The sequence below is a fragment of the Notechis scutatus genome, chromosome 2 (assembly GCF_049901735.1).
Source record: "Notechis scutatus isolate UNSWTSFEM ecotype Mainland chromosome 2, rNotScu1.2, whole genome shotgun sequence".
NCBI lineage: Eukaryota > Metazoa > Chordata > Lepidosauria > Squamata > Elapidae > Notechis > Notechis scutatus.
This window is the reverse complement of record NC_142010.1, coordinates 201,736,458-201,760,813: the sequence shown is the minus strand read 5'-3', so window position 1 is coordinate 201,760,813 and position 24,356 is coordinate 201,736,458. Positions and strand designations below refer to the sequence as shown.

General features: G+C 35.3%; 2 protein-coding genes across 2 annotated transcripts in view; both read left to right on the top strand.

The window, feature by feature from the left end:
- C2H9orf40 (chromosome 2 C9orf40 homolog) lies at window positions 1-4,825 on the top strand. Its single transcript, XM_026675201.2, has 2 exons — window positions 1-370; window positions 2,516-4,825. Exons 1-2 carry the CDS (start codon window positions 47-49, stop codon window positions 2,666-2,668), a joined length of 477 nt encoding a protein of 158 aa, XP_026530986.1. The 5' UTR covers window positions 1-46; the 3' UTR covers window positions 2,669-4,825.
- A 3,683-nt stretch (window positions 4,826-8,508) lies between these two features.
- TRPM6 (transient receptor potential cation channel subfamily M member 6) overlaps window positions 8,509-24,356 on the top strand; it is an 83,024-nt gene continuing 67,176 nt past the window's right edge. The window contains exons 1-8 of the mRNA XM_087957819.1: window positions 8,509-8,943; window positions 13,723-13,802; window positions 16,126-16,173; window positions 17,471-17,509; window positions 19,263-19,443; window positions 21,311-21,524; window positions 22,166-22,290; window positions 23,832-24,003. Of these exons, the coding sequence (XP_087813945.1) occupies window positions 8,926-8,943; window positions 13,723-13,802; window positions 16,126-16,173; window positions 17,471-17,509; window positions 19,263-19,443; window positions 21,311-21,524; window positions 22,166-22,290; window positions 23,832-24,003 (877 nt within the window). The 5' untranslated portion in view covers window positions 8,509-8,925. The remainder of the gene's footprint in view (window positions 8,944-13,722; window positions 13,803-16,125; window positions 16,174-17,470; window positions 17,510-19,262; window positions 19,444-21,310; window positions 21,525-22,165; window positions 22,291-23,831; window positions 24,004-24,356) is intronic.

The following is a 24,356-nucleotide window of genomic DNA, read 5'->3' as shown; positions in this document are numbered from 1 at the left end:
GTGAAACTAAGCAAGCCCCCTCGGAGCTCGGCCAAAGCCGGCCTTGATGGCTAAGCGCAGAGCGGAGGCGGTGGCCTGTCGCGCGCCTTGCCAGCCGCGCTCTTTCCCGCGCGCGCCTCCTTCGAAGCGCTCGCGGAGCGATCTCGAACGGCGGGAGTCGCTCTGGCGGGAAAACGGCGGGGAGAAGAAGCGCAAATGGACGGTTGTTGCGGAGGGAGGCGACGAGGCGGGGGCCGGCGGCAAGAGGCTCGCGGAAGGAACGGCGCGGCGGGAGCCCGAGCAACGGATTCCTATAGTCGCCGGGATGGCGAGCGAAGCGGCGGCCCTCGCCGGAGGAGATGCAACGGGCAGTCAGGGAGGGCCCGAGAAGGTGAAGAAAGCCAGCTGTGCTTGGGGGCTTCTGGGAAACTGTGGTTTAGGGGTCCGTCTCTTGCTTTCAGGGACGGGCGAGCCGGAGCATCAGGCGGGAAAGCTTCCGTAGTGGAGGTCGGCGATGGCCTCGAGGAGCCGTGAAGGGACCTTTGTGGTTCAAACCTTGGCAAAAGCAGAAAGGGAACACAGGTAGTCCTCGACTTACAACCACAATGGAGCCCAAATTTTTCTGTTGCTAAGCGAGGTGGCTGTTAATGGCGAGTTTGGCCCCATTTACGACCTTTCTAGCCACTGTTGTTAAGTGAATAACTACAGTTGTTAAGGTAATGACAGTTGTTAAGCGGATCTGGTTTCCCCATTTTGACTCTGCTTGTCAGAAGGTTGCAAATGGAGAATCACATGACCCCGGGATACTGCAACGTCATAAGTAGGAATCCATTGCCAAGCGCCTGAATTTTGATCAGGTGACAGGCGGGGGAAATGGATGCTGCAACAGTCGTAAGTGTGAAAAACGGTCATAAGTCACTTTTTCCCCAGTGCTGTTGTAACTTCGAATGGACACGAAATGAAGTGTTGTAAGTCGAGGACTATCTGTACCAGTTTATTAAGGGCTTCTGACAGTTTTTTTTTTAAAAAAAACTCTAGATTGGCTGGATAAAAACTAAGGTGGTAGAGCCCCCTTAGGCTTCAGCTGTCACAAAGTTTGAGGCTTCGGCTGCCACAAGGTTATTAAAAAGCTTGTAAAGGAGTACACAATTCTCTGTGAATAAATCCTCCCAAACATGCTTTTTCTGAAAAGGAAAACTGGTTTTGTTGTATTGGAAGCAAAATGTTTAAAAGAAAAAATTAAGTCTACTTGCCTTTTGGTAAAAGCACCTTAGGAACAACCATGATTTATTTGGATGATAGAGAACCTCCATAGACAACTCTGCTTTTAGTTAACTGTTTTATTGTATGTCAATCAAAGTTACATTTATGAGATGGGCGACTGATACATAAACCAATTTTTGCAGCAAACACATATTTTTCCAATATACTTCTTGTGGAGGTGACTCTGACGCTGCTAATAAGTAAATTGACTGCAAATTTCTTTGGGACTGCGTGTTGTAAGGCTGTAGCCATGTATCACCTAATTTAATTTTTTAAAAGATCAATCAAGGCTATTAGATGAAATAAAGCCAATTTATTTCATTTCATTTCCAAATTTCAGGCAAAAAGACACACTTGGTCTTTTAAGTTGAATTATTTATTTTTTGATTTAAAAAACCTAATACAGATTAAAAATAAGTACAGAAAAGAAAAATAGAAAAGAAATAAAATATAGTAAGGAAAAAGAAAAGAAATATATAAAGAAATGAATGTCCTTCAACACAACAAATTTAAATTATTTTAGTAACTTATCCCCTTCTCTTAAAATGCAATAAACTATCTTTTCCCATAGCTTTTCTATAAACAAAATTTAAAGCTTCACTGTTCAGTCCTGATCAGATTGTTATACGTGTACATTGCATTGCCAGTCGTTCAAAGAGACAGAATAATGGAGAGAAATAGAAAAATTCAACTCCTTTTTAATGGTGAATGATTACCAGGTTCTGGTTACCACATAATGAATTTAAATATATTTTTTTCATATGCATAAGCTTTTTGTGTCTTCCCAACTCCAAAATTAGATAGAAATTTAAGGAAATGGCATAATTCTAATTCTAGGCAACCACAATTTTTGGCTAGCTGTGAACTATTGAGAATTGCAAAATGTATTTTCACAGAATACTATTTTTCCATTTCAAGCCACCAGAGGGTGATACAAGTCAAATTTTCTAAGTTCTATGTTGGGCAACTTCTGCCTTTGATTGATATAACACATAAAATACATGACATTCAAATACAGATAAGAGTCTTTAAAAGGAAGGGCACACAGAAGAATGCAGATGTTTCCATTGTGGTAAATCAATTTTAATTTGATTGAGGTGCTACAATGATGGTAACTAGAGAACCCTTGAATATTTGTGTGAATATTTCTCCATACTATGTTCTTTCTTTGTCTATGAGGTCTTAATTTCTAGCATTATTTTGATTATATTTTGTTGGTGGTGACTTTGTTTTTTAATACAGTTAAACCTATTTGAACATTTTGTTTTCATAGCCTGAAGATGACGTTTGGCACTACAACTCCTTCCAGTTCTGGAAGTTACCATTACCTACCATTGATTTGTCTGATATTCAAGAATTAGAAAAAGGCTCCATAACAGAAACAAGATCCTCCAGTAACACCTCACTATCAGAAATGGAAACCTGAAGAATAATCTATTGGTATAGATTATAGAGTGTGGTTACTGTTTTGCACTGTTGTTCCTTGAAAGTATAAGCAGAGTTGAAACTATGAAGGTGTTAAATATAATTTGAAGAAAGGATAACTTCTGCATTCTTTTAAAATGTAGAATTCATCAAAGACTAACTAGAGAAGCTATCAATATATAGAACCAATACATTTAGAGGATTAAAGGAATTTACAAAAACTGATACGTATGAATGAAATTGCTTTAGCTCATTGCCAGTATAAATTAAATGTGTGCAAAATTTTAAAAAGGGGTATACTGCCATGGAAAAGAGTATAAGTTATGTGTGTATTTTAATTATGGCTAGAAAAGTTTAACAGCAAAATAAAACTGCAAGTCTCTGCAAAACTGAAACAACTATGGCCAACACTTTCTTCCAAGAATTTCCATAGAAATAAATTTTGTTGCTGAAAATAATTTAATCAGTTATTTTTATTATAACTGGTTACTTGATGTTAAGAAGTTCTAGCAATTTGCCGGCAAATTGAAGAATCATGATGGAAAATGATAGGAAACCTGCACAATGGACCAACTGATGGAAGCTCTGGGCATATTTACAGAAAGTGGCTTGGAGCTGGATTGTACCAGGAGGCAAGTTGCAGTCAGCTAGGAATGTCTTAATTGTTAACAGATTTAGAATGAAACAAATATAGAAGAGTCAAGGATGAATAAAGTAAAGCTACTACAATTAAACCTCCTTTCTCTTCCTGTCCATGTAGGTCCCCATGGCTGCCCTAATCTTTCCATTTTTATTTACTCCACATACCCTGTTTTGCACACCGCCTGTCACCACTTCAGTGCATATTCAACTGATCCACTCCTCCCCCACCTTCTTGTGCTCACCTTCCTTCATTGTGCTCCTTTAGCTGCATACTGCCCATGCTGCCCGTGTTCATATAGCTTGCCTCACACTTTCCCTTAGCTACACATTGCCATTGGTGGTTTTCTGATCATTCAACCTGTCACCCAAAAAACCTCAGCTTAGAACATGTGCTCTTTATTCATACCAAACACTGAGACCAAACGTAGAGATCAATCTGACATAGAATATTCAGAACTGTCTGTTCCAGTACTGAATATTTTGCATATCCATACTGTATAGTTAAAAACTTGCATATTATAAAAGTTTGATTATTTTTAAAATACTGACTTTGCTGTCACTTTCTTAATGATGGTTGTTTGAAATCTTCAACAGAATTCTGATAATTTAGTTTTTGAGCAGATTACAGTTTTTTTTTTAAAAAACTAGAGCATATTAAAATTGTCTTCACTGCCTAATTAAATTTCTACTGATTTCTTAAAACAGTGAAAAAATACTGTATATACAATGAAAAGAATTCACTTAAATGATTTCTTATTTATAATGGTATTTTCACTTTAACCTTAGGTGCCATTTCAGTAAACCTATGTGTCGATAAACAAGCATGGGCAATGTTTGTAGACTTTTTTTTAATAAGGTGTGTTGAAATAATTTTCCTTGTAGAAAGTAATACATAAGGCTTATCTGATATATAATAATACTTACCTAATTTCACTGACCTTCCATATTTTTCCAATAGTTACACAGTTCATTTCATGTAACTGCTATAAAGTTAGTTTTGCATGCTTATTCAAAAATAAGGCCTGCTGAAAATAGTAGTCTTTGTTCTAAGATGCTGAATTTTGGTTAGCAATTGCAGATTTTTCCCCCTTAAAAATACAAATTTTGCTGTATAGCAGACTCTTTCTAATTTTGTACTTAAATTTTGGTTGCTGTATTTCATAAGAATTCACTATCGAGCTCTTTGATGCAGAAGAAAAAACAAGTATAGTTTCCTTTCTCCTCCATTCTGCTCCATTTATCTGTTTGCTATGGAATGAAAGAAAGTTACTCTTACAACATTTCATCAGCCTAAACATTCCTGTTCCTTTACCGGCATTATTTCATTATTTTGAGTCATGGGCCAAAGTTTGGGAGAATAAGACGAGGAACAACCAACCAAAAGAAGCTACCTTTATAAAAGGAACTATTATCTGAAAAATGCACATGGTCAGCTCTCTTATGAACACATTCTTGGATAAGAATATTGGATAAGTTGATTTTGTATTTTAGTAATTAAAATGCATTGTAAATCATATATTTGACTTTTTTCTTGTTTTCTGCAGTACACACACACTACTTGCACAAAATATATTTGTAAGGACCTACTCAGCTATAATATACAAACAACAAGCTTTTTAATAACTATTGCATCAATATTTTGTTGCAACAACTACTAAGAAGAAATAAGTATTTAGTAGCATTGAGATTAGCAAGAAAAATAGTAAACGTGCTTTTTGGTTATCTCATAATGAACAAGTCAGCTTATATTAGTAAAAGATCCACGGTGATGGATCTCTTTGGATTTTTTTCCATTGGAAAACTTCTATTCTGAACTAAGCTGCTACTTAAAACAAACAAGAAACATTCTGAATGTTAATCATTTCCTTAATGTTGTATATAAACTTGAAACCAGATTGTCACATGCTTTTGAGTATAAGTTGTAGTCTCTTCAGTTTAATTGCAGTACAAGTATGTCACCAGAGTTTTCAGAGTTCATCTTTTTCCCTTTTCCCATTAAAGCTTTTAATTGCAAGCACATGGACAATTGTAATCATTACTTTCCAGCATTGTTTCCATTAGCTGTTAGGGCAAAGCAGGGTTTATCTGATTGTGATGTAGATGGAAAGTTCAGTATGAAATCCAGGGGCTAAAGCCTAGAAAAAAGTTAGTTTCAGTGATGAGAACGAAGAAGGTAAGTAAGCTGACTTTTCTATTGTGATGTATGCATCTTTGATATGGAACAACTTTGAATAAAATGTAAAGTTTTTATTGGGTTCAATGTCAAAGAATAAACGTTTTCAGCATGTCAAAAATTAACCAGAGAAAGATAGAAAACAGTAGCACTGACTTTTTCCCCTTACCTATTGTTGCGTTTTTGGCATATACTTCTCAGCAAAAGACAAAACTGGATAAAACTGCATGTGAAGAAAAGTTACCTAAGTCTTCAAACTAGTCCAGCTGCGTCAATCACTTATGTTAGGACTTTCACATATTACTGATTTGTGTGTATAAGGATCAATAAAAGTGTAAAGAATTGAAATTATTTCTGGGATTTAAATTGTGTCAAATAAATTTTGCATTCTTAAGCTCTTTAAGTTTTACTTCTGTCTTGTCTATAACGTAGCTGTAGGTCATCCTGTGAACACATCAATTCAGAGAATTGTGATTACACTGATTTTTGGGGAGGGGGAAGGAATATTATTTACTGTGTAAGAAATAATATTTAAAGTGGAAAAATGCAATATATATTCCTTACACATTTCATCAATACATTTCAAAACAATTACAAGTCCTTTTCCATTAGTGATGCACAAATGCAGAGCTGGGTATTTTCTGGGGGGGGCGGGGGGAAGACATTGCAAAATATCAATTATTTAATAAGATAAATTATAGTAAAATTATTCATTCCTGATTCAGAGGATTTACCTTTGGGATGCTTAGTAAGTTGTGCAAAGGAAAAGTGATGATAGGATAGTTTTATATATCATGAAATATATGAAATAAAAACGAGTGGCCAAATCAACTATTTTTGGGAAGAGTTGTTTTATGCTTCAATTCTCATACCAATTGTAGTCTGCATGTGATCAATATTGTATGCTTCTATTTAGTTGTATCTTAGCTTCTAGGCAGAAACCTCAAACTTCTGAAGTAATGAAAATGCAGGTGAAAATGGGAGCAGTGCTTCCCTAGTTTTGTGTCAGGTGCTTGAGCCAAATAAATGAATTTGTAACATTCCATATTTTTTAAGAAAGTAAAAATATGTTGTAACACTGCTGTAATGAATATGTTGGTCATATTGCACCTTTTCTACTATTCAGTATGTTTTTTTAGATCTGACACCTCAGAAAACTGATTAATAATAGCAAGAAGAAGCCTTACTTCAAAGGTGGATTATTGGCCAAATATTTATCATTAGAAGTCTTTGCTGAATTAAACCTTTTTCAGATCAAATTCTTTGCTGTAACCTGCTTGTGATTCTGACTGAATCTGACACCTGCTTCTGAACCACAATGCAGTGGTCCTGAGTTTCTAGTAGAATTTTGAGGACCTGCCAAATTCTGTTTTGCCATTAAACCACCTTCTGAAAACTTGACTTTGCAGGGAGAGAATAAAGTGGCTTGATTGCTTTTGGTTTTTATTTTTTTTTTAAAGAGTACAGGTGTGCAAAATATTCCACGCTCCGAATAAAGCTCTGTTTCAGAGTTTGGTCCAGAGCTCAAAAAAAAAGCAGGACTTGTCCACTATTGTTCTAAGCGTTCAGCTATCCCATGAAGAACTAGTTTTTGAGCTGTGGAGTTTTTCTGAATGGCTAATGAAAGAGTAGGAATGCGTTCTACCCTTACTACTTGAAAATGAAAGTGGGAGTGAAGCTGAATTGGTGAAATGCATTCAGAGCTCTTGACAAAAGATTGTTGGTTCTTTTGTTGTCCTTAAATCTTTCAGTCTGCTGAAGTGTAGTCAATTGGTTTTGTGTAATGCTTTTTGGAACTCTGCCAAAACAGAAGTACATGATGTTTTGAAGATACTTTTGCAATGTTGAGTTTTTTGGTTTTCAGATACAAAACAATAAGGATTTGTTGATTAAAGATAATTATGAACACTAAAACTGCAAAGTGTATGTGTATTAGCCCTAAGCTTTCCCCCTACCCTTTTTAAAATTAACCATTATTTGCTATGCTTAATCTGAGCACAAAATCTGATTATTTGTACAAGGACAGGCTAAGAATATATATTTATATCTTCTTGGCTATTTTTCTGTAAAGTGAGTATCATCCCTTCAAAATAGACCAGATCAGGAAACAAAGTCTGAAAGATCTTGATATTGAATTAATCCAGGCTATAATAACAGAATCAGTAAGGGAAGCTTGGCTGTGTTTTCTAGTCCCTCCGCTACATCTCAGTGAATTAGGATGGATCCAGTCCGAGTTTTCTCATTCCTCTATTTCTTGAAATTAATGCAGGCTTTTGTTTTTGTGACTTGATGCATATTCTCTTTAGTGTCATCTCTGAGGCTATCTACATAGTATATGGATTATTAGCGTCCTTGCCTCCCTGTCTCTGTGACAAAAAACAGGAACTCCCAGCTTGTCTCAATTTTCCTTTTTTTGTACAACAATATGAGAAAATTTTGTTCAGTATTCCAAATACAACTTTCTTTTTTATTTTGTACATCCCTTGTTAAAATGTTAAGAAGGGAGACTAACTGATTATCACATTGATTTATATTCAGGAGGTGTGATCATTAATCTGAGTTGATTCTGTTTTCTTTGTGCAAATAATTTAGGGTCAAAAATCCAAGTATTAGCTGTTTTTTTTTCTTTGTGGAAAGTGTGAGAACAGTGCCAAAGGCATTTACTATAATAGAGCCAAAGACACTTACAGCCAAAGGCACTTACTATATTCAGGCTTCTTTTTCTTTCCTTTTTAAAAAAAATACTAGGATTTACCTTGAAAAAAAATCGTAACTTTATATAGTGTAAGCCCAACCACTGATATCATGATATCAAAGTAAAATTATTTTGGTTTCCAGGGGGTGCTTCAGAGGGTCCTAGCAATTTTGCAGTTATGCTATCTTGCATATGCTATCTTTGCAGTTATTGCAGTTATGCTATCTTACCCTACTATGTCCCTACTATTTTGAAAAATCAAGTTTGGCAAGTTGCTATTCCTGATCAGTAGGAAGGCTCCAAAAAGTTTGAAACTCTACTCCTTCACATATATTATTTTAACTTATGGGCAGGGAGGAACCCTGCAGTGTTTCAACTGAGGTGGAGAAGTACATGCTAGAATTCATAACAGACCAAACTGGATAGTTTGACCCTGCCCCTTGGCCTGTCTGTTGTTTATTTTGCAAGAGAGCCTTAGTATGTAACTTTAAGAATCCTCAAAAGAACTTAGGGTCATAAAGTCGGCTGCCAGTCTCTGATAGAAGGAAGTGGAACATTAACCAATGGTGTAGTCCAAGGATCAAGCAAAGTGTTCTTTTGAGTTTTGAATGGACTTTCTTTCTGTGTGTCTGTGATACTTGAAGCAGCTTTCAGGGACTGGAAAAGAGAGAGTGCAGCACTGATTTATGAGTGCAACTCCGGCTTGTGAAGGTTCAATTTATGAAGTAAGGAAGAAACACCAGACAAGATGAAAGTTCAAGTGAAGGTAAAAAAAAAAGCAATCTTTATAGAATTGGGCAGATGGACAAGTTTGGACCGAGGTTTTTTGCTAGTCATTTTAATGCAGTACATCTAGGCAGCTGGTAATCTTTCTGCCGTAAAGTATGTCTCCATCCTGCTTCTTCCATAGCAGGTACTTTTTTTGCACACTGCTTCAGGCATCCTGCTGATCTTGTTTTCACAATTCCACCTTACTGGAAGAAATTACAAAAGTTATGTAGCATATGTTTATGAACATGGATATTATGCATGGGGTAGATAAATTGTTATTTACTTGGCTCTTGTTTTCTGAATCCATTTCCCTTTTTTGTAGCTATGTGGAGAGAGACAGAATGCAGATCATGGTTTAGAAGTATATTCACATATTTTCAGTTTTCTATGTAATTGAGTTAGAAAAATAACATACAGTATTGTATGAAGGTACAGTCATTGGGCAGGGAGTGGAAAAAAGGGGGAAAATTAGGTTTATTACTAAGGATCTAGTTCTGGGTGTGCAGGAGATAAAGTGATAGAACATTATTAAGTTCTTGGTTTCCTAAACTAGGAGAAGGCGCCTAGTATTCATCACTATTCACCAATTTTCTTAGATTAGGAAATGTCGTTCATCAATATGGCTGCGAGAGGTTGAAGGAACTCTCTCTATATCCTTTTCATATAGGCAAACTAGTAATTTAAGACTGCTAAACACAAAAAATTATCACTGCCATAACTTCAAATACCAGCTCTATTGATATTAGATTATATTAATTACATTGGTTTGAACATTAGGGACTCATTCATGCTTCTACAGATCAAACTTTATATATCACACTTTCAAAAAGTGCTATGCTTTTTTCCAGTGACCTGAAAGTTTCCATTCTTATAAAAGGGGGTTCTAGAAAGAGACAAATGTGAAGTCAATGAATAGCAATGTAACTCTTTTCAGTTTGTTACTATAGAATTGTCCACATTGTATATGTGTAAATGATCATTTGCATTATATATACTTTTTATATGTCAAGGCACTCTCCCTATCCATAATATGTTTGCATACTCAAATATGCTTCTATACTAATACTTGTATATATGAACGGACAGATTTCCTGGCTAAGAATAATAGTTTATTTGATGTGGTGAATTTGGTGTATAAAAGTATGTACCACTCTAAATGTTAGTTTCTACATAGTAACATGTTGTATTATAGATGTCAAGAGAATATTTAATATTGCATGATGTATATACTTTTTATTTTTCCATAGAGAAGAGAACATGTAAAATAAACTCATCTGGAACTAAGAAATCCAGACATGGCTGACTTTAAATCCAGTCTGTTAGTGATCATACTCTGTGTGTGTGTGTGTGTGTGTGTGTGTGTGTGTACATGTGTTTGTATTAATATAAATATTTGGGAAGTTAAGTTTTTCCAATTCACCAATTTCTGGATGTTATGTCTATACTTGTGCAGTTCTAGAGGACCTACAAACTTGTTATCAGCATTTAAGTGTACCTTTGATTAAGAAATCTCCACCAAGATCAACTTTAATTTTTCTTCTGCCATGGCAACTATTGGGAAATAAACATTCGCATAATCAACAGTTGAGATGATAAACATGTAGACTTCTGGTAACTATTGATTTCCTTTCTCAGCCAAGGCTCTGTTGAACGCTCTGAATTTTTTGGAGTGGGTATGCAAACATAATAGCCAGTCAGCCAACTTTAACTGTTATATAGTAGATCAAGAACCAGGTTTGGAAATTCTGAAAGCTGAACCTTAAAACAAGGAAAAAATATTATTCTATGTGTTTTTGAGTGTTTAAACGGCAAGAAAGAAGTGCAATTGAAATACAATAGTGAAAGTTGAGTGATGGGTATAGCAAGTCACATATTTACAAAGCAATTAGTCTTTACTGCTTTCTCAAGAACCGCAGCCAGCCATTTTTTTTTAAAAAAAGGGATATAAGTATCCTTTAATTGCAAGAATTTATAGGCTCCTATCCTGCTAGAAGGAAATAGACTGAGAGACAGTTTGGCCAGTGCCATGATGACCTATGCAGTTGGTGAAAAAAGCAGCAAAAGAATCTGTGTATAAGAGTGGGAAACGGGAAAACTGTTAAAACATGAAAATTGCCACATTCTGATATAATGGAGGGATGTTTTCTTCATCTTTTAATTTGTATGATATAAGATACATTATGGTAGTGGCAGCCTTAGGCCACGGAGTCTAAAATCTGGAGATAGTTACAAGTATCACTGAATGACATTAAGTTATTTGTCATCTCTTACACAATCTATCTTCACAAGAAGAAAAAGAAAGAATACGGCAAGTGCCTGGGTTAAGATCGCCTCTTGCAGCAAAATTCGAGTTAAATATACAATGGTTCAAGTTCATTACACAATGCTACTTATACAGTATTAAACAATAATACGTTCTGGCTTACAGTTTTGATTTAAGGATAGAGCTTGGGAACAGAACACATTTTTAAATGGAGATTACTTTAAATACTTGTGTAAATGTACCATGATAATCAACAACGGATTGAATAACATCATAAGAACATATAACAAAAACATAAAAATCTCATAATACAAACAATATAACAACAGCTGTCGACGGCATCCCTTCAGAAAATTGAACTTATAACTGAATTCCTTGAAAATGGAAAGTGACACCAACCTAGTCTCTGGAGGGGAGACTATTCCATAAAATAATGGCCATTATGAAAGAAAGTACAGGTGGTCCTTGACTTGCAACCACAATTGGGACCAGAACTTCCATCCCTAGTGAGGCAGTTGTTAAATGAACTGTGCCCAGTTTTGAGACCCATTTTGCTGTGATCATTAAATGAATCACATCAGTTATTAAGTAAAGCATCTGGCCATTAAATGAATCCAGTTTCCCCAATTGACCATGCTTATTGGAAGCTAGCTGAGAAGGTCGCAAATGATGCTCGTGTGAACCTGGGACGTTGCTAATGTAAGTGAGCCTCAGTTCTACTCATCTGAAAATTGAGAACTACTATCAACTTCAGCTACTATCAAGAAGCTGAAGAAACTTCTTGGATAAGAAGCAAAACATCTTCAAAATAAAACCAGAAAGTCCAGTTGCCTCTTGGAAAAAAGGACCTTTGGGACAACCATGACTTGGATAAACTAAGAATTTCCAAAGACATTTATCAACTTTATAAGAAGAACATATCTGAGGGATCAATTCCACTTGAAGGCAACAGTTCTTAAGATACCTAGGAACTAAGTCACATTGAGCTTTATAACTAGCAGCTTTAGTCGTATTCAAAAACCCACTGGGAGCAAGAGCAGGATCTTCAACATAGTTTTCAATGGATGTCACTTGCCAGCTTATCACTACCTGCATTGCCTCATGCATATTTTGTAACCTCAGCAACAAGGCTCCTGACTACGGTCAATTTTCTTAAGCTCATTGCCATTATCCTTCTCCAAGCATGGAGTTCCAATTGCTGAAGGATTCAAATCTTTTGGAGTAACAGTATGAGGAGTTGTGATCTTTTAGGTGGTTTTGTACACAACTCCTGTGCTTCCCATCGTGGCTGCATAGCAACATCTACAGATTTAAAGGTTCACCAACTGTATTCTAGACCAATTTGGGATAGATAGATAGATAGATAGATAGATAGATAGATAGATAGATAGATAGATATTTATTCATCCCAAATTGAGTAATTCTGCTGTCCCAAAAAAAGAGTAATTCTGCTCTTTTTCCTATTCTGGCTCAGTTCAATAGCTTGATTGAAATAATGGTTTCATAGATGATTCTCTACGAAGATACACGATTTCACAATTCACTAGTTACATACTGATTCTACTAGACAGCAACATTTGCAATAGATGATTTACCCTTCTGGTAAGTTGTCAATAGTCATTTGTTAAGAATTTCAAGAAGTTCATTGGGAGACTCCTATGAATTACCTGTGGATTTTAAAAAGTATCAATTATAGAACACAAACTTTAATTTAAATGAATGTCTACACTTCAAAACTTTTTGAATAGTAGATACATGTGAAACAGACATGTCCATATTATCATATGGCACAGATGCTTTCAAAAATTGGCTATTACAGAGATGGGTAGGTATATATTATATAGAATATAGATGGGTATATATTCACAGAGTGATTGCTATCACTTATTTTACTATTTGCCACCAAACAGCCATTTATCACAAAGCAACCCAGTGAAGCTGTTGCTCTCCCAATCCCTAGACTCCTGGATTTTAGGATGCTCTTCATTTTTCCTATATTAAAATAAGCAAGACAACTTGTCTAATGGATACAAGGAGATATCCGTGCGCATGATAAAATCTTTATAGATCAGCATTTCTTCTAAACATGTCTTTATATGGTCATCATTTATAAAGCCATACTGGCATAGTCCTAGTCATTTAAAGCAAAATATTGACTTCAATAAAGAGTGACCGGTCCCGTTTTCTCACTGCTGTAATATAAAATAGTTGCTGGACCTTAAATGTTTTTTTCATTTTGGAGAGGTAAGATTTCTCTTATCATTATTTCTTATTTTATTCAATGCAAGATTGCTTCTATCTTTAGGCCTGGGTAAGTTTAAAAAAAAAGGGTTGCAAAGGGAAGACTTGTGTAAACTGATGATCTTATGTACAGCTTCTACATTTTTTTTTCAGTCCTGTGTCAATATTTGCAATATAGTATTAACTTCTCTCTGATCCTATAGAAGTTGCTTATTTTTGTATATCTAAGATTTCTAGAAAATCTCTTTGAGATGTAATATTTCTTTTCAGTCCCAGAAATCTTGGATTGAAGGTGTCTTCAGTAAAAGAGAATGTGCAAAAATTGTACCCAGCTCAAAAGATTCTCACAGGTACTTTGCTTCTTCTTGTTTTTTTTTTTTGTTTGAACAGTACAAGGAATATGGTGTATTCTGTATAAATGTATACTGAACAAAATCAGCATTCATTGCCTAAAGAGAAAAGTTAGACATGCTGACATAAGAAAAATCTGAAATCTTATTAGCACCATTAAGTTAATGCCAAATAATAAAAATTTGTATAAAGATTTTCAGACAGAGCTCTTCAATATGCAAGATTGGAAATGAAACATTGGCCTGTGTGAGGGACCTGATATTTAAACCACAAAATTAAATACTGTCATTTTCATTTCTGTAAATAATTAGCTTAAAGGTGCCACTATATTTTAACTCAGCATTTCCAGCTTTTCCTCTTAAAAGTGATACTTCTACAAACTAGATGGCACTAGAAGAAATACGTTTATCATGGATTAAATATTCTTCACATATTATTTCAGTGTTCTGCACATTTAGATTGGCTTATATTAATGCAAAAGGAATTAATACAAAGGAACAGAAATAAAATGCAGTGTGAGACATGATGGACCAGTGTCCAGTATGTTAATGCAGTTATTATAACAAACAACAACTATAAACTAGATTTATTTGCCTGACTTGGAATAAAGTTAGCATAAAGAGCATTGAATCATTAGATACAGATAGACAGTCCTTGTTTAGCAACCACAATTGGCTCTGGTGACTCTGCTAAGTGAAGTGGTAGCTAAGTGAAAATCAGGTGACCATGACTTTGCTTTTCTGATGGAATGTGCATATAGAAGAAGCAGCATATAGGAGTTTTGGCAATAGATGAACCAAATAGACCTCGAATGTGATACTATGTATGCACTAAAATGAATATGTTGGTCAAGAATAACTGTACAAAACTAGCATTGTATAAATAGTATACACGCTATTTGTTCTTTACTTTAGTATGTATGGCGAAGGAAATGCCAGGATGGTCACACTGTGTTCAATATTTTGATATGTAAATAATAAAAAAAAATATAACTGCGAAGAAAATGAGCCTTCCCATATGGGACACCCCTGCAGTGAACCTGCTCAGCTCACTCCTTATTTGCTGGGGGAGGTGGCATTCTTGCCATCTGTCTAGCAGCTTGGATAAATATAAAGAAACTCAAAGATACTATAGCTGGTGGGTGGGGAGGAGGAAGGAGGTGTCTGTAGTGAAGCTGCTCTTCAATGGAAAGAAAGAACTGATTTTGTTTTCTGGGTGAGGGTAAGGGTGAAGGACAGGAACAGGGAAGAATGTCATATGAAACCATGACAAAAGTTTGGCTGAAATCAAAGGAGATTATATCCAAAACATTGTTCTTGTCTGCTCACATAGAAAGTTGTCAAAAAAGGAAATGAGATTTATCTCATATTTGGACAAACTGAAGCTTTGTCTTCAAGAGGTTTATAAAGGACCTGTTTCATTATATTCTGTAACATAGTTTTAGGTATTGTTAGGCTCAATGGTTAATCATTCCTGAGATATCATTCTTCCTCTTTCTTAAATAATAGACCACATTTGTTCTTCAAGTAGTTGGCAGAAGTCCCAATAGCTCTTCAATCAATCTCTTCAATACTGGAGGATGTATTTCATTGGGGCCTGGGGTTTGAAAACATTCATATTAGCTATGAGGTCCTTTACTACATACTTACTAGCTTGCATCTTCCCTTTCCTAGTATGGTTTGATTGCTTTTTGTACCCTATGAGTATTATTAAGTGTTGTACCTTATGATTCTTGACTCTTGATGAATGAATCGTTTCTTTTATGTACACTGAGAGTATTTGCACCAAGACAAATTCCTTGTGTGTCCAATCACACTTGGCTAATAAAGAATTCTATTCTATTCTTATTATATTTTTCAAGTCTACACTATGAAAATCACCATGTCCTTTGTAAAGGCAGAAGGAACATTGGCATTTTCTCTGCTTTCTTGGTCATCTTTTAAGATTGCCTGAGTTCAAGACCTCTGTTTCTCTTGATGATGACATCTTTGAGCAAACCTTTTTATTGGCTAAAATCAGCTAGCAAGAGAGACGTATCAATAACATGACATTATTTATATGTCTCTCTAGCTAGCTGATTTTCTACCTTTGCCCTCCTGCCCTCATTGTTGCATTTTTGAGCTCTGTAAACTTCCTTGGCTGTTAACCCTTCCTTATATTCCTAATATACATCCTTATTTAGAGTCACAATGACTTCATAGCTCTTTTAGGCTTAAGCAAACTACTTTAATAAATCTCCATCTATGGCTTTTGCCTGGTTGAGTCAACTATAGCAGACAATTGATATCCTTTCTATTAACCTACCCTTTTATTTTAACCCAGATGTTTTCAACATTCACGTTACCATCAATCCAGTGGACCACTGTACAGGTAAGTATATTCTTGATATACACTAATTTTTAATTCTTGTGAATTTCCCATTTTATCCAACAATATGTACCGATCAAGCCAAAAAATTATTATTGTGGTTCCTTCCATGTTTCTATAATTCTTCTATAATCCTTGTAGACCCAGTTTATTTTAGTGGTTAAGATGCTGATATAGAAAGTAGGAGATTGATATGATCACAGAGGTCATTTATGTAGAGTATGAAAAGAGTTGGTTCTAGAACACTGCCCTGGGGGACACCACTGTTGACAGGTACAGAATTTTATAGGACGTTCCCAATTTTGACCATTTGTTGTCTGTTTGACAGGAATGCTTCTATCCAGTTATGTAGGTGTCCAGAGATACCGTAAGATTTTAGTTTTAGGAGTAGTTTGTCATGTACCATTGAATCAAAGGCTTTCCAGAAGTCTATGTAGATTGCGTCTATTGCTTTGCCCTGATTGAGTTGTGTAGTCTGTATGTTTTTGCAGTGTAAGAGTTGCAGATTACATGATAGTTTTTTCCTGAAACCAAATTGTTTATTAGAGAGTAGGTTGTTTGTTTCTAAGTGGATATATATATATATACACATACATACATACATACACATACACATACACATACACACATTATTATATATATATATATATATATATATATATATATATATATATATATATATATATATATAATGATACCACTTGTATCATACCTGACTTTGTGCCCAATAACATGTAGTTCATATTGTTTGTCATTAAGGATAAAATTGGATACATAAAGAAATATTTAACATCATGTTAAACTTTTTCTATTTGTTCTTCTTTTTTCCTTTTATTCTTTTCTCCTTTTATTCCCTATATTTCATGTGATGCGTTTATATTTTAAACTCCATTTCATTTTTGCTACTATCTTTAGTCTATTACTTACCAATTTGTTATCAAAGATTTTATGATGCTTGTTTCTTTATAGACTAATATTTGAAGAATGGGATCTAAATCCTAAGGAATGCCATACACAATAATGTACAGTTTCAGGCATGTATATTTTATAATTATTGCATTGGGAGGCTAACACAACTACCCTGTTGGAATCATGCATAATAATTTCAACAGGATAGTTGTGTTAGTCTCTTAATGCAAAATGTTGCTGTAACAACAACAACAACAAGAACTTTATGGAATGCAAGTCCCTGGAACTTATGCCATATTCAATGTGTTAAGTCTATGTGTTAAATACTACAAAAATGTTCATTTAATTGATTTATATGCTTTGTGCATTTTTTATGGAAACCGTTTTTCAGAGGTTCTGCAGGATGTCAAGTATGCCAGAATCTAATTCGGTAAGACTATCTAAAATCTCAATATCTGCAATATCTGCAAAAAGAATGGAGTATTCTTGACAAATGATGCAATTCCTATTTAAGCATTCTTCAATAATGAAAGAAAGAAAGAAAAGAAAAGAAAAGAAAAGAAAAGAAAAGAAAAGAAAAGAAAGAAAGAAAGAAAGAAAGAAAGAAAGAAAGAAAGAAAGAAAGAAAGAAAGAAAGAAAGAAAGAAAGAAAGAAAGCAGGCAGGCAGGAAGGCAGGAATAATTTATTTGCCAGTGATCATGTTATAGTGATGATCTACAAATTGAATTCCAAGATATTAATAACTTTTGTCTTAGAAATGGAACACAACAAAAATATTTCAGAGAAATGATATAACTGTGCTCCCCTCAACTTCTGGAAAATCCTGGAAAAACTAGCTACTGCATGAAAGAAAAAAAATAGTAATTTTTTGTAAAAGTCTGCCAAGTTTCCAACGGGCAACTTTTTTTTATGCTCAGCACAGGTCAAGACCATTGTGCAAGATTTTAATCTCTATTAAAGGGATCTTTAAAACATATTAAAGATAGGGGTAACAACAAGCTTAATTGTAAGGACATTCCTTCCTTTAGGAAGTTAGCCTGTAAAAAAGTTAAACACTGCAATCAAAATGGGCAAGATCATTTAGATCAACATAATGAGAAAACAATACTTTGAATTCCAGGGATTGCTTTAATGGTGAGTAAAGAGTGAGTAGAAAGTGAAATTGTCCACCACTTCTCTAAAAAAAAGGTACTTGCAAATATCAATTTACTAAGAGACATGTTGACAGAGGCAAGGATTAATTTAGCACAACACTAGAAAAGAAAGATGTTACTGAAGATATCAGACTGGGATCTTAAATTTGGAAAACTAACCGCATACATGTACAACATAAGTTTAACTAAATTGAAGCAAGAATGGCTCCAATGCATATTTTGTATTATGCAACAAGCCAAAGATAAATATTTGAAGCATGGTTTTGATACCCTTGTCTTTGCTACTCTATTTTTGAAACATCAATTTTTAAATAAGAACTGAAATCCAGGACATGGAAAAAAATAAATGTCTATAAATATTGGACATTAGTTAAGTACAACAAAAGAAATGTTAACATATTTATCTATAATGTTCTTAGTAGTTTTTCATCTTTTCATTTCATTTCCTTTTCTTTTTTGTTCTTAACAAATAGAAGAAATTTTGGCTCTTAGTTCCAAGACTGAATTCCTATTCTCATTATTAAAATAATGCAACATAAGAATAAAATGTAATTTAATGATTTTATGGTTAACTTCTAATCAAAGATACACTGAGCACTAACAATACACTCTTGGCAATTCTTTTGTCCAATCATGAATATTATATTTCTATACTAGAAATATTTAAAAAAAAACCTAAAAATAGTTATTTGCCTGTTCTGACAAAGTGGCACATCATGAGTTCTTTAAAAAAAACAAAAAAACAATCAATAACCAAATTCATCTAGACTCAATTAAAACAAGCTCTGGACAACTTGGACAATTGATGTTTTACAAAAGAAAGCTTACAAATAAAAAACAGACCCCATGTTTTTCATACATTGAAAGATGTAGTTATGTTTTGAGCTTCAGAAAGCATGAGAATAATGTTCATATTTCTAATATTAAACTTTGAGCCAAAGTAGCTAGTATGGTGATTTAATGTTAAAAAAAAGAGCACCAACTTTGATTGAATTAATACTAATAGAAACTCTCTCTTTCTATTTGAGATGTTGTTGTGGTCGGCTAATTGGTGATCACCATGGGGTAGATTATGGTTATCCTGTATTTCAGTCCGAAAAAGAAAAACATAATGTGGAATGGTCTGTTGAAAGAGATACAAAGATTAGTCCAACTGATGCATTTGGTACAATCAATTTTCAAGACAGTGATCACACATACCATGCCAAGGTTTGTACAACTTTAAACCTGGATTTGTAACACTATCGAGTTTATTACAGAATTCTGTAGAAGTACGGCTGTGAAACTCTATGAAACAAATATTAGTGCTAAACATAAAACTGCTGTGAGATTGAACAAAGAGAACCTATATAAATGTGCTTTTATTTAAATGTTTTGTCACAACTTGTTGAGCTGAATATCAGCAAACAATACATATGAATCATGATGGAAATAGCAGTCTTAATACCTCAGTTGTAATAATTGCAGAAAAGAAGGATTATGACAATGGAGATATTAAGGAGCTATTGCCTAGGCATAAGGTACCAAAGTATTTTTTTCTAAGTTCAGAGCAACCACGTAACATTCAGAAGTAACTCAGCAGACGCCTCCCTAATTTACTGAAATATAAAAAGCAGGAGGTAATACGCAATCAGACCCAAAGGCAACTGGACCTTCTTGGTTTTCTTCCTTTGAAAATGTTTTGCTTCTCATTCAAGAGGCTTCTTGGATAAGAAGCAAAATGTTTTCAAAGGAAAAAACAAACAAAAAGGTCCAGTTGCTTTTTGGGGGGAAAAAAACAGCTTTGGGACAACCATGACCTGGATGATTGAGAATCACCATAGACATTTACATAATCAGACTTTCAAGATTCTGTTATAATAACCAATCTTAATAAAAAATAGTTTTAGCCTTGTTGAGTTGATTTTCTGGTTTATCTAACAGGCTAGAAAATAATTTAATTAAAGCAGGGAATCCATTCACTCCCTTTGTGATAAATGTACACTTTTCCGACCAGGAATTTGGAAAACATGAAAACATTAGTGAAATCATATTAATCAGTGGATTTCTGTTCCTGTTGATGTTGTGGTACTGGGGAAGAAAAAGACATCAGGTAGACAATTAAAGTTGTGAAGCATGATTTGAACCATGAAACTGAAAATTGTAGGCAATGTTACAGAGTTGAAAAAGTCTTGAAGGTTGGAGAGCCACAGAAATTACTTTGGAACAAACAGGGCAGAAATGATTATGAAAACAAAAGCTTTGTTAAGCATGGGAAACAGAAAAATCATGAGATAGATGGTAAAACTGGCTCCACTACAGTGGTGGGATTCAAATTTTTTTACTACCGGTTCTGTGGGTGTGCCTTGGTGGGCGTGGCTTGGTGGGCATGGCAGGGGAAGGATTCTGTAAAATCTCCATTCCACCCCACTCCAGGGAGAAGGTTACTGCAAAATCTCCATTCCTTCCCCACCCCACTAACCTGCTTTCCAGCTCCATTCTCCTGTGCAGGGCAACAAAAGAAGAACCAGCCAATCAGCTGGGACTTGGGAGGCAGAGAATAGATGGGGGTGGGGCCAGTCAGAGGTAGTATTTGCTGGTTCTCCGAGCTACTCAAAATTTCCGCTACTGGTTCTCCAGAACTGGTCAGAACCTGCTGAATACCATCTCTGCTCCACTGTAATTCTCTAAGGTATTAAAAGAGAGAAGGGAAAATAAAGGCTTTCAAAATTCTGTCAGTACAGCCTAAATTAATGAAGTATAGTTCCAATCAAACTTTGTAGAGTTTCTTTCTTTGACCTAGTGTCAAACTCACATTGTCATGGTGTCATCTCGTGACGTATCGTGACTTTTTTCCTCTTCACTAAACCAGGTGTGGGCGTGGCCAGAAAGTGACACATCTGGCCCATGGGCCACGAGTTTGACAGCCCTGACCTAGGGCCTATTTGATAGAGAAAGGCAAGACAATGATTAGAACTCACAGCAGCTTGAGGAAGCTAGAATTAAGTTTCTATATTATTCCTGTAATCTTATAGTTATTCCTGTTGTTTTTGTGTTTGGGCAACTACAGACATTGTGGTTTTCTTTGGTCCCACAGTATATCAGAACCTCTTACGACATAAAACTAGATCAGCTGTTGCAGCTCATGATTAAAGAATGGCAGATGGAATTTCCCAGATTGGTCATTTCGGTTCACGGTGGTATCCAAAACTTCAAACTTCCATCTAAACTGCTGCAACTTTTCAGCAAAGGATTGGTCAAAGCTGCTGAAACTACAGGAGCTTGGATATTAACAGAAGGAATTAACACCGGTAAACTTCTCTCTCTTTAATATTTGGTAGGCAAATGTTTCTGACATCTGTGAACACTAGAATAGTCTTGTTATGACCCTGTTTGATAGGAGTTACATATTAAGCATATTAAAACTATACCAGGTAGCAATAGAGCTGCTTGTGTCTGTCATATGCACGCAACAGAGCTGTTTTAAAGGATGGTACTCTCCCCAAATATATTGCTTACTTCCTTGTAGTATCTTCTTCCAAGCACTCTTGGACAATAATATTAATTTACAGAAATAAAAGTTTTGTGTAGGAGTTAAAGAGCTGGCCCAGAAACCAGTTGACGGTGAGTTCTAGTCCCGTCATAATCTAGCCACTCTCTTAGCCCAATATTATTACACATTCTCAATCATATTTAACATAAAGCATGTGGAAAAATATTGTGCCATCTCATTCTTCAGGAAAAAAAATCATGTATGATAAGTGAGGAACCAATGCACATTATTGTGTAGATATTTTACAGACGTACATAATTAAAATGTAGTAATTCCATCAGATTCAACATTGCTCTGATTCTCATTTACCTTTGGAAAGATATTTCATTTCTGTAATCTGATCATATTGTAAATGTGTAATGATGATAATATGTCATCTATTTCAATGTAATTGTCTAGGAATATCTAAGCATGTGGGAAATGCGTTGAAATTCCATGCCTCTCAATATTTAAGAAAGATCTGTGCTATTGGAATTTCTCCTTGGGGCATCATTGAAAATCAGAAAGAACTTATTGGCAAAGACGTGAGTTCCCAAATGGTTTTTCCCCCTTTAATGAACTCTTTGCACTGTTGCACTGTGTAAGTATAAGAGACAAGGTATAGATTGGAGAACACTACAATTTCCTACTTATAGTATATGTGAAGATAAATATTTCTATTTACTTGTTTAAGTTGCTGCAAATTTTGTTGTCTAGAATATATCCTGTATAATACTGGTAATTTACTGGTCATTTAAAATATCTTATTATTTATTTATCATATGCACCGAACAGAGGTGGTATTCAGCAGGTTCTGACCAGTTCTGGAGAACCGGTAGCAGAAATTTTGAGTAGTTCGTGGAACCGGCAAATGCCACCTCTGACTGGCCCTGCTCCTATCTATTCTCTGCCTCCCAAGTCCCAGCTGATCAGCTGGGTCTTCTTTTGTTGCCCTGCACAGGAGAACGGAGCTGGAAAGCAGGTTAATGGGGTGGGGAGGAAATAGGATTTTACAGTATCCTTCCCCTGCCATGGCCATGAAGCCACACCCACAAAGCCAGTAGTAAAAAAAATTGGCACCGAAACTTCTAAAACTATATTTCTGTTTTAACCTCCCATTGTTAAATAGTTTGGACAGAGAAATATGGCTGAGAAGTCCCCTGATTTTTGATCCAAATTCACTCCATCCTTATACCACACAGATTCTCAACTAATTAGAGTCCCAGTCCATTATAATCTAGAAACCCACAATTACACCTGTTACATTTTTTCCCTGCAGTTATAAACATACTTCTTTTAGAAATGAAACTTGGGTTTTAAAATTCTGTATAACAGAGATGTTAATATTTATAGGATGGAGAGTATTTTTTTCCATTACATTTGAACAATTTTCAAATGGCAAGCTTTTTTTAAAGGATTATAATATATTTTAAAGCTAGGGGAATATCAGGTGAGATTTGTCTATTTATTTCTGCACAGAAATACATACTGTGTTTATTTTTGTATGATTTACTGTGGAATTTATAATTATTAGGTATTTAGCAGAATGTCAAAGTATAAGAAAAGTGTTTGGAACTATTTATGAATCATTCATTTTTGATTTTATGGAAGTAAATCATATTAGTTTTCATTGTGCAATGTAAGATACCACTTGAAATTTTATATTTATATATTGAAAATTAATCAATCATGACAAACCTCACAAACTAAGTCACTTCTTATGCGACTAAATTGTGCCATAGGTTATCCTGTTAGCAAGATCATTGTTGTTTCATTTTTTAAAAAAGTAATGAAGATTAATAAGAAATGAAATGCTCTTTATTTTTTCTACCAATCCTGTAAAAAATGTTATTCACAAAAAGTATAGAAGAACAACAGGATAGCGTAATGGAAGAGGAAAAAAATCTTTTCATATTTCATCTGCAAAATCTTCTCTCCCTCCTATATGGAATTTCTCATTACCTAAGGCTGTTAATTTGCCAGGGACAACTTCTTCCTGAGCTACTAATGTTTGTTTGCCATCCATCTTAATGACAGTGAAACTGTGCTTTGGAAGGGCTGTTTTTTAATTTTTGTGTCTCATTAGGTAGTCTGCCTGTATCAGACACTTGGAAATCCCCTTAGCAAGCTGAGCACCCTCAACAGCATGCATTCCCATTTCATACTGGTTGATGATGGCACAGTGGGCAAGTATGGCAGTGAGATGAAACTCAGGAGAAGTCTGGAAAAGTATCTATCACTTCAAAAAATACATACCAGTAAGAAATCCTTATTCTGTATTACTTCTGTGAGAACCTCTTTCAGTGGTGCACTTTTCTAATTGATCTTGGGGATAGAGGGATTGTGTATTTTGGCAACCCTACCCCTACCCCTATTCCTACTCTATCTCTACTCCTACCTCAGAGGTCTGCAATCTGTGGCTCTGGAGCCGCATGCGGCTCTTTTAGCCCTCTGCTGCAGCTCCCTGTTGGCTGATCCCATCACTGGCTGGCCCCTCCCGTCCCTCCCGTCACTCCTCGCCTGTCCTGAGAAGCCGGGGTGGTATTCAGCAGGTTCTGACCAGTTCTGGAGAACCGGTAGTGGAAATTTTGAGTAGTTCAGAGAACCAGCA